At 27.1% G+C, this 8,360-nt stretch overlaps 4 protein-coding genes across 4 annotated transcripts; 1 reads left to right on the top strand and 3 right to left on the bottom strand.

Moving 5' to 3' along the window:
- Positions 1 to 431: 431 nt before the first annotated feature.
- LOC117243519 (39S ribosomal protein L18, mitochondrial) lies at positions 432 to 1,580 on the bottom strand. Its single transcript, XM_033511085.1, has 3 exons — positions 1,172 to 1,580; positions 956 to 1,069; positions 432 to 746 (listed from the first exon to the last, which is right to left on the bottom strand). Exons 1-3 carry the CDS (start codon positions 1,345 to 1,347, stop codon positions 509 to 511), a joined length of 528 nt encoding a protein of 175 aa, XP_033366976.1. The 5' UTR covers positions 1,348 to 1,580; the 3' UTR covers positions 432 to 508.
- A 252-nt stretch (positions 1,581 to 1,832) lies between these two features.
- Positions 1,833 to 4,756, top strand: LOC117243548 (PHD finger protein 12). Its single transcript, XM_033511147.1, has 6 exons — positions 1,833 to 1,960; positions 2,145 to 2,385; positions 2,505 to 2,704; positions 2,846 to 3,120; positions 3,191 to 4,209; positions 4,302 to 4,756. The coding sequence occupies exons 2-6, from the start codon at positions 2,338 to 2,340 to the stop codon at positions 4,674 to 4,676; spliced, it is 1,917 nt and encodes a 638-aa protein (XP_033367038.1). The 5' UTR covers positions 1,833 to 1,960; positions 2,145 to 2,337; the 3' UTR covers positions 4,677 to 4,756.
- A 57-nt stretch (positions 4,757 to 4,813) lies between these two features.
- Positions 4,814 to 6,215, bottom strand: LOC117243549 (GPN-loop GTPase 3). The gene is made up of 3 exons (XM_033511148.1): positions 5,955 to 6,215; positions 5,543 to 5,739; positions 4,814 to 5,455 (listed from the first exon to the last, which is right to left on the bottom strand). Exons 1-3 carry the CDS (start codon positions 5,997 to 5,999, stop codon positions 4,852 to 4,854), a joined length of 846 nt encoding a protein of 281 aa, XP_033367039.1. The 5' UTR covers positions 6,000 to 6,215; the 3' UTR covers positions 4,814 to 4,851.
- Positions 6,216 to 6,486: 271 nt separating this feature from the next.
- On the bottom strand, positions 6,487 to 7,770 carry LOC117230132 (replication protein A 32 kDa subunit-like). Its single transcript, XM_033487254.1, has 2 exons — positions 7,278 to 7,770; positions 6,487 to 7,196 (listed from the first exon to the last, which is right to left on the bottom strand). Exons 1-2 carry the CDS (start codon positions 7,531 to 7,533, stop codon positions 6,712 to 6,714), a joined length of 741 nt encoding a protein of 246 aa, XP_033343145.1. The 5' UTR covers positions 7,534 to 7,770; the 3' UTR covers positions 6,487 to 6,711.
- Positions 7,771 to 8,360: the final 590 nt, after the last annotated feature.

The following is an 8,360-nucleotide window of genomic DNA, read 5'->3' as shown; positions in this document are numbered from 1 at the left end:
TACAGTATTATATTTGTAAAGAAATATTTTTATTAGCATGCAAAATAAGTCAGCCTAATATGTAGTATTAATTTAGTTTATAGTTACTAGTGTAGTAATGATAAATCCTGCACACTTATACATATTTAATATTATTGAGCACAGTAGATTTATTGTATTTGTCATAAATTAAATTTTATTTAATATTAACATGATTATTTATTGCTATCTTTATATAATGTATGCTGTATAAATTTGCATATTCCAATTAAAAGAAATGCTTAAATAATAAAGACAGATAATACTAAAATAGACAACATGTTTTTGAATATCCTTCCTCAAATATTTTCCTAACTTTAAAAGATCTGTAATAAAATTTAAAAGATCAAAATTTGAAAATTATTATTATTTTTACTTTACTTTATAATAGACGAAATGCATAATTCAAAATCTGTTAGTTTATGCAACTTATATTTATTGCTGTGTACTGTATATATACTTTTATATAATATTTATACATAACTGAATACTATTCATATGTTTCCCAAGGCTTCTCTGGATAATTCATGGTCCCAGGTCTTGGGTGTTTATATTGCTCTGGTTCTTGTAAGCAAATTCCACTTTCTAACAGTGTATCGATGAGTGATTGTACTTTCTTTCCAATAACAAAAGAAGTTTTATTCAAATAAATTTCAGATATACCACTTTCTAAGCAACGTTGTGCAAGCATACGTCCCACAAACTTATATGCTATACAGTCATTTGTGCTGAAATAATTTGTATAACTTTAATTTGGTTTTTTAGTTTTGAAAAGTATTTAATTATTAACAATTTAAAATTTTTCATAAGTTGATCAAATAATCTACGTAAGTCTAGAAAAGATCTAGAAATCTTTGTCATCGTTTCTTTTGCTAGTTGCAATTTCAAATTTCAAATCAATGCATTTCTATTTCATGTATTTATAGTGTCTACAAACCTATATAATTGTTTTTTCAATCCCCAATCTTTACTTGATACTGTGATAACTGGACCATTTTCAAAATGACATATTTCTGCTACAACATAACGTTGAGTGGTATGTACAACCAACCTATCCAAATTTTGATCACAAGTGTTAAAAAGATACAGTATTAAAACTTAGTACACTATTAAGGTTATAATAGAAAAAATTATGTTATGGTAATTATCTTACTTATGCCAATATCCACATTCACGTTTATCAAGAGTATATCCTATAGGTTTCCTTGCGATTCTTAAACGTTCTAAATTTCGTGGATTGCGATTCCTGATTTCTTTACAATTTTTTACTATTTCTGCATTTCCATGTATTTGTCTTTTAATTAAGGTGTTAGTAGGTATTCGAAGCATTTTGAAATTTTATATAATTTATAAATATTTTAATAATTTTGTTTATTCAAATGCAAGTAAAACGTATACGTATGTATATCTTTCGTTTAAACCTCAAATTCTTTAAATATTTCCTGACAATCACAAATAATGAATATAAGCTGGACAGTGAACTCCTCGCTCAATTATACTACATAATCAATAACACAATAGACAATATTTTTCATAATATTTACATGTTATGATATTTGGGTTTAATTCAATTAAAATAATAAAAAGTCTATTTTAAGATAATTAACAAAGTTCGGTGTTAATTAATCTATGTGTACAATTTCAATGAATTTTTTTCTTATACTATTTAATTATTTAAAAGAGTTAATGTTTTTTTATTAATATGGTATCATAATATTATAACATTTATTAATATTCTTATTTTATTACAAACAAAATTAAAATATATTTAAAAACATTTTATATTTTATTGGTTCATAAATTTCACCTCTCTTAATTTGAAATAAGAAGTATGTATATACATATAGTATAGTTTATACAAGAATGTAGTATAAGAAGAATATAATCATATATAGAAAAACACATTTCTTAAGCATATAGTAAAAAGTATAAGCAGTACACGGTAAGAAATATATTAGAGAATACAGATACTTGAGTTTTACATATTTTAAGCATCATTATATAAGAATAATAATGTAAGAATGTGAATGTATAAAATATTTATATTTGTATGGAAGAAATATAAAGTAATAAATATATCATGAAATTTACATAAATTTGCTTTGAAATTTTGAATTCTTATACAGGGGACAGCACAATCTACAGTATCTTGCAAGGATTAAGTGTATAAATCTAATATTTTGTTTTTCTAAGTTTTATACATAACCAACTTAGATATGAAAAATGAAAAGGGAGAGTAAATATATAATTCGTAGTTAAACAAATGCTACGCTGAACAAGAAAAATTTATAACATTAAGAATTAAAAATTACTTTCAAAATGGGTACTGTAGAATATGGTTTTCCAATGATCGGTGGTTTAATGCCAGTAAGTAAGAATGAAATATAATTCGTTTATCTATGAAAAATTACATTATACAATTTTCTTATGCATATCTAAATTTTTTAAATATTTCTTTTTTATATAATTAATTTTTGTGTCGCTAGCAAATTCAAGCTCTTATAGCACCACCTGTATCAGAAGATTCTAAAACAGCAAAAAATAAAAAGGACAAAGAAGAGAAAAAGCATCCGTATTTTAAAAGAAGAGGACGTGGTCACAATCATGATATCTGTGATGCCTGTCGAGATGGAGGAGAACTTATATGTTGTGACAAATGCCCTGCATCATATCATTTGCAATGCCAGTGAGTTTGGATACTTCAAGATGAAAGAAATGAGATTCAATATTTCTGGCTTTAGTAATATTATTTTTAAATATAAAAATGCTTACTGAATCTAATTTTTTGTTTAAATGAATTGAATTTTATGTATATAATCATTTGCAGTTATCCAGCTGTGGATCCAGCAGATATTCCTAATGGAGAATGGTTGTGCTATGCTTGCCGATGTGCATCAAAAAGAAATTTATTAGATACTAAAGGAAATGAAAAGAATAAAAAAAAATCTGCATTAGAAGTGTTAGCTTTGGCAGCATCTTTAGTTAATCCCAGAGAATTTGAATTGCCTAAAGAATTGCAATTACCAATTATGTTCCCTGGTAGTAATAAAGTAGATTATGTTTCAGGTAGAAGAGGAAAACAACAAAGTGGAAGTAATAATGGTATATATTATTTAATTTTTTATAGATATTTATTACATAATTTATTATTAATTATAAGATTTTTTTTCAGTAGGGAAAAGTCACTGTTTAGATAATAATTTAATGGTACCTTTACCAGCACGTTTGTGCTTTGAATGTGGTCGTAGCTGCAGAAAAGCACCATTAATTGCATGTGATTATTGTCCATTATATTTTCATCAAGATTGTTTAGACCCACCGCTCACTGCTTTTCCAATTGGAAGATGGATGTGTCCTAATCATCCAAATCATTTCATAGATCAAAATTTATTAACCTCGTGTAGAGTGACAGAACGTATTAAACTTTGGGATAAATATGCCAATCAACGTATAGATCAACATGCAGTAAAATTAGATTTTTTACGTAAAGCGCGTGCTGCAAATCCACTTTTTCGAACAAAGATAAAATTAGAAGGTCGAACAAGAGTAAAGGTACCCTGTTCTGTAAAATTTCATTATGAACACCCACCAGAATTAGATCCTGTACAATTTTACCATGATGCTGTCATAAGACCAGTGAGTAAAAATATTAAAGTGCAGGGTGTAGAAGATAATGATAACAAACTCCCTAAAGTAGAAAAAGAAAATACAAAAGTGCAAAGATTGGAAGAACCAATGGAAATAGAAAAGGAGATTGAAGAAAACAATGAAATAAAGGGTGAAAGTAATCAAGAAGATACAAGTAGCATTAAATATGAGGAAAATGTGGAACAAGAAAATGTAACTGAAAGTAGTTGTAATGATGACATTAGTACTGAATATTATGCAGAGAAGTTTGGTTATGATGTAAAAGAAGGTATACAGTTACTTGAAAGACCAGTTTTAGAAGCATTGGCATTACAACGATTAGAACAAATTTTAGATCCAGATGGAGAAAATTATGACATAATTAATTGCCAAACAAGGGCCAGAGCGGCATTGTTTTCTTTAAATCACAAACCTAAACCACCAACTTTTATGGTTCATAAAACACTTACTATTGGAAGTGGACCAAATTGTGATTTAGTTTTATCTAATTATGGTAACTGTAGCTTTACATCTTCAAAACACGCTATTATTTTTTTCGACGAGGTAATAATGGATAACGATTTCAATATGTATTGTTTTCATTAAATATCTTATGAGATGTATTATTTTATCTATCTGTATTCTTTTATTTACAGAGTACCAAACGTTATGAATTATTAAACTATAGTGAATATGGAACAGTAGTTGATAATGTACTATATTCTTGTAACTATACAGGCGTCGTAGAAGAGATAAAAGAAGAAGCTGATGATAAATTCCAATTATTGACTAAGGAACAAGATACAACAGAAGCAGTAAAGGCTATAATAAGAGAAAAGGTTCTGACTCAAAAACAAATAGAGAAGAAAAGAGTATTATGTAAATGTAACTTGACAAGGTCTGAAACAAAAAATAAAGATCACTTAGAAGAAGGGTGGGAAGGAAGTGCTATTGTTGCTCACGGATCGACACTGGCATTTGGATGCCTAATGTTTGTATTTAATACGATAAATGCACATTTAGAACGATGAATCCTTATAGTGTTAATATTCCATCATTTCCGTGTACAGATATTTTCGTAAGCTAACGGTAATTAAATTAATTAAACAAATTCTTTTTATTTTAATTTGTTTGTATTTCATTGGCATTCGAAAGTAAATTTCAAAAGAATATTTCATAAAAATATTTTATTGAGTAAAGCTATTATCATGTATTTGCATCATAGTTTACATCTTTATCGTCGTCATTAATAGGTTCATCAAAATCTCTAATCTTAACATCAGCATCCTCCCCATATTGAATAATATTGTCAATCGTCAGTTTAATATCTGCCATACTTTCTTCGTCTTTTATATTTAATGGATAAAAACGCACCAAACTGTAGTCCTCTATAAGCCTTCCTATTGCTTCAGTGAGGTTTCTGTATTTTTTATTCCAAGAATCTTTCTCCATGTCTGATAATAAACTGTATGGATCAGGTTCTAAATATTTGTCTAGTTGCTTTTTTGCACTTTTTGACAGTAAATCCATTTTACTAAGGATATTAATATGTGGTAATTCTAAATTAATCATCACACTAAGTGCAGCCATTGTACCTGACAAAAACTTTGATCCATCAACCATGAATTGACTATCTATTAAAAATACCCCACATATGCGAAAATTGAGATTTTGCAACATTGTTATTAATTGACGAATGACTGTCATATGTGTATATAGCTCTATTTGTCCTGGACAATCAAAGATGATATAATCATCATCCACATCACCTAATTTTTCCTCTAACCATGATGAGTTTTCTATTAAATACCTACAAATAAAATTTTACTGTAAATGTAAAATGTTTAACTTCACTATAATCTTTATACAGAAAGTAAAATTTATTTCATAAACTTACTCCATACAAAATACAAGACCACCATTAGGTCCAAATCGTAATTCATCATCTTCCATAGCATCATCTAACTGAATTAATTCTCTTATATCAACTAAAGGTTCATAATCAAAATATTCTGCTGCTGGATCTAAATTTACTACTTCTATTACTTGTCTTTCACTGGCTGCATGTTGTTGCATAGCAGAACAATAAGTGGACTATATAAAAAAATTATTAATATTAATGTGTAATATAATACATATTTAATAAAAAATATGTGTGTATTGTTTAATACTTATATTAATGTAATTATGCGTTCATTTTAATTTAATTGCACATTTCAATCGCATCGTTTTTGTATACTTATACTTTACATTCATAAGTTTTATTAAAACTTTTATTGAATTCTTTTATTAAAAGAGAAAGAGAATACCTTTCCGCTACCGGCTGGTCCCATCACAAGTTGCGCGTATCTCATTTTGCTCTTTTGCTTTTAAATTAATATCATACGAATTAAACAAAATGCACAAACCGTTGCAAGTGATCACATTCTACTATTTGAGGTTGTCAAACCTGATGATTTTGAGTAATAAAAGGTTAATGTTTAGGTTAGAATTTTCACAGTTTGCGCAAATGTAATTCTTATAGTGAAATAAAATTTTTATAATTAGATGAGTTATACTTTATCAGTTATTTTGGTAAAAATAAATGAAAAAGAAAAGAGATTATCAATTTTCCACGTATTACTATATTTAGACATTATAAAATATTAGTTATGAAATTTTGCAGTAAAATATAATAAAAATAATTCATTACAGTTTTTATAATAAGTACATAAAATCTGTGTATTGTTAAGAAATTTATTGAATATTAAAAATAGAAGTTCTTATAAATATAATAATACATTAATGAAATAATAATAATAATGAATAATATAAATAATACATTAATGAAAAGAAGTTTTCACATTAACATTTATTAACCTACAAAGAGTGAAAGTAAATGAAAAAATTTATACTGCTTTTTGAAATCGATGCATATATAGAAAAATTAAAAAAAATGACATTCATTTACATAGCACATATACTACTACTGTTGTATTATATCTATCCTTTTGATATGTTACAAATTGAACAAAAGACCTTGATATTTGTGATAAATAGACAAAAATTTCAGCTTATATTAATTGTTTAAGTTGTTTTAAAATAATCATCTGAACTTGTTGTATATATATGGCCTTCAGAAGATAAAAAATCTAAAATTTCATCTACTTGCCCTGAAAGTGAGTTTGGTACTTTTTCTTTAATTTTATCTCTTTCAATACCAGATTCAGTATCATTTTGTGCATGAATAATTTTATAAACTAAAGTTTGTGCTTCTGACATTCCATAATAAGCAGCTTCTCCATTTAGATCATTTTTATTGTCTTGCTCTTTCTCTAATGTTGTAACATCTTTTGCCATCATTCTAGCTTTCAGTGTAACATAAGTAACTTCAAGAATATGATTTATTAATTCATTCAAGGTTTGTAGTGGCCACATTCGTAAAATTAAAATATGTCGCTTATCAGTTTGTTCTCTAAGAAAACCAACTACGCGAACATATGTATTTATTTGCATTGTAGTATCTGATGTCTTTTTATCCATTTCTAACCATTTGAGTGCAGTGATAGTACCTAAATATATAAATACAGAGAAAACTAAAAACCAAGAAGAAAGAAACTTAGAAAAAGGAATAAACATTAATTAAATTAAACCTGTTTCATCTTCAATATCATATGATATTTTTGTTGTTGTCTCTTCAACATTGCGTACTAATCCGACAATCATAAACATACGAGCCGGGATCTCCCATAATTTTGGTTCGTCAGTGGAAGAAAAAGAAAGTAAATTTCCTATCATAGCAGGAACAATAGTTTGTTTTTTACGCTCTTTTGTTCCGTCTGTTTTGTTGAAACTTTCCAAAAATCCACCTCGAGGATTTATACTGCTATCCAAATCTGATGACCACATATCGATGTTTAATTGATTATTTTTACAGAATGATAAATTTTAAAAATTTTGCGCTCACAGGTATCGACATGTGACAAGAGTAAATTATAACTAAAGTTATAAAATTTACGCGCGAACGTACAATCATAAATTATATATACATATAGATTAGATTCGCAATGAAATAAAACTGAAAGTATACATAGTCTGCTCAACGAGACAAGGCAGTAAACGTAAATAAATATGATTGTGCGGTTGCAACTATTGGTTGTCGATTACTGAAACTCAAGTTTACGTTTACTGCGTCGTTTCGTTCAACAGGCTATATATTGCACCTTACACGATTTACGATTTTATACTATGATATATTACTTATAATAGTTTATAGAACTTCACAAACGCATCGTGCTACAATAATATACAATATATAATAAACGATATATATGAATTCTATGAAGTCTGTAATCTGCGGAAGAACAATAATAATACATACATAAGCGATATATTTTACACATAATTGTACAATAAATCAGTTTAAATTTTCCTCTTTTTTATTTTCTAATTTCTAAGAATTTTTCTAGATATAATCTCTGAAAGCAATTTCACATTATCTTACCAAAAGCAAATTCACGCAATAGCGCAACACGAATATTTCTGGCGCGAATTTTATCTTTTATGTATATATATAATAATATTTTAATCATTTTTATTTTAATATTAGATTTGACGACTATAATTTCATAATTTTTGTCATTAATTGAAATAAAAATGAGTATGTCCTCAAAATAAAATTATGTACGTTTACTATCTTTGAGTATACCAAAGGTGGTTTTTCTCTATATGGTATT

The sequence above is a fragment of the Bombus vosnesenskii genome, unplaced genomic scaffold, assembly GCF_011952255.1.
Source record: "Bombus vosnesenskii isolate JDL3184/JDL3185 unplaced genomic scaffold, Bvos_JDL3184-5_v1.1 scf7180000013266, whole genome shotgun sequence".
Lineage (NCBI taxonomy): Eukaryota > Metazoa > Arthropoda > Insecta > Hymenoptera > Apidae > Bombus > Bombus vosnesenskii.
This window is presented reverse-complemented; position numbering and strand designations above follow the sequence as displayed.

Excerpts from the sequence above, each read along its gene's own strand:
- LOC117243519 (XM_033511085.1), bottom strand. The coding sequence starts at position 1,347 with ATGCTTCGAATACCTACTAACACCTTAATTAAAAGACAAATACATGGA. Across the intron at positions 1,070-1,171 it reads GAATGTGGATATTGGCATAA|GTTGGTTGTACATACCACTC; the intron begins GTAAGATAATTA and ends AAATTTGGATAG. Across the intron at positions 747-955 it reads TTGAAAAAACAATTATATAG|CACAAATGACTGTATAGCAT; the intron begins GTTTGTAGACAC and ends AAATTATTTCAG.
- LOC117243548 (XM_033511147.1), top strand. The coding sequence starts at position 2,338 with ATGGGTACTGTAGAATATGGTTTTCCAATGATCGGTGGTTTAATGCCA. Across the intron at positions 3,121-3,190 it reads ACAAAGTGGAAGTAATAATG|TAGGGAAAAGTCACTGTTTA; the intron begins GTATATATTATT and ends ATTTTTTTTCAG. Across the intron at positions 4,210-4,301 it reads CTATTATTTTTTTCGACGAG|AGTACCAAACGTTATGAATT; the intron begins GTAATAATGGAT and ends TTTTATTTACAG.
- LOC117243549 (XM_033511148.1), bottom strand. The coding sequence starts at position 5,999 with ATGAGATACGCGCAACTTGTGATGGGACCAGCCGGTAGCGGAAAG. Across the intron at positions 5,740-5,954 it reads GACCAGCCGGTAGCGGAAAG|TCCACTTATTGTTCTGCTAT; the intron begins GTATTCTCTTTC and ends TTTTTTATATAG. Across the intron at positions 5,456-5,542 it reads GGTCTTGTATTTTGTATGGA|GTATTTAATAGAAAACTCAT; the intron begins GTAAGTTTATGA and ends TTTTATTTGTAG.
- LOC117230132 (XM_033487254.1), bottom strand. The coding sequence starts at position 7,533 with ATGTGGTCATCAGATTTGGATAGCAGTATAAATCCTCGAGGTGGATTT. Across the intron at positions 7,197-7,277 it reads TGATATTGAAGATGAAACAG|GTACTATCACTGCACTCAAA; the intron begins GTTTAATTTAAT and ends TTATATATTTAG.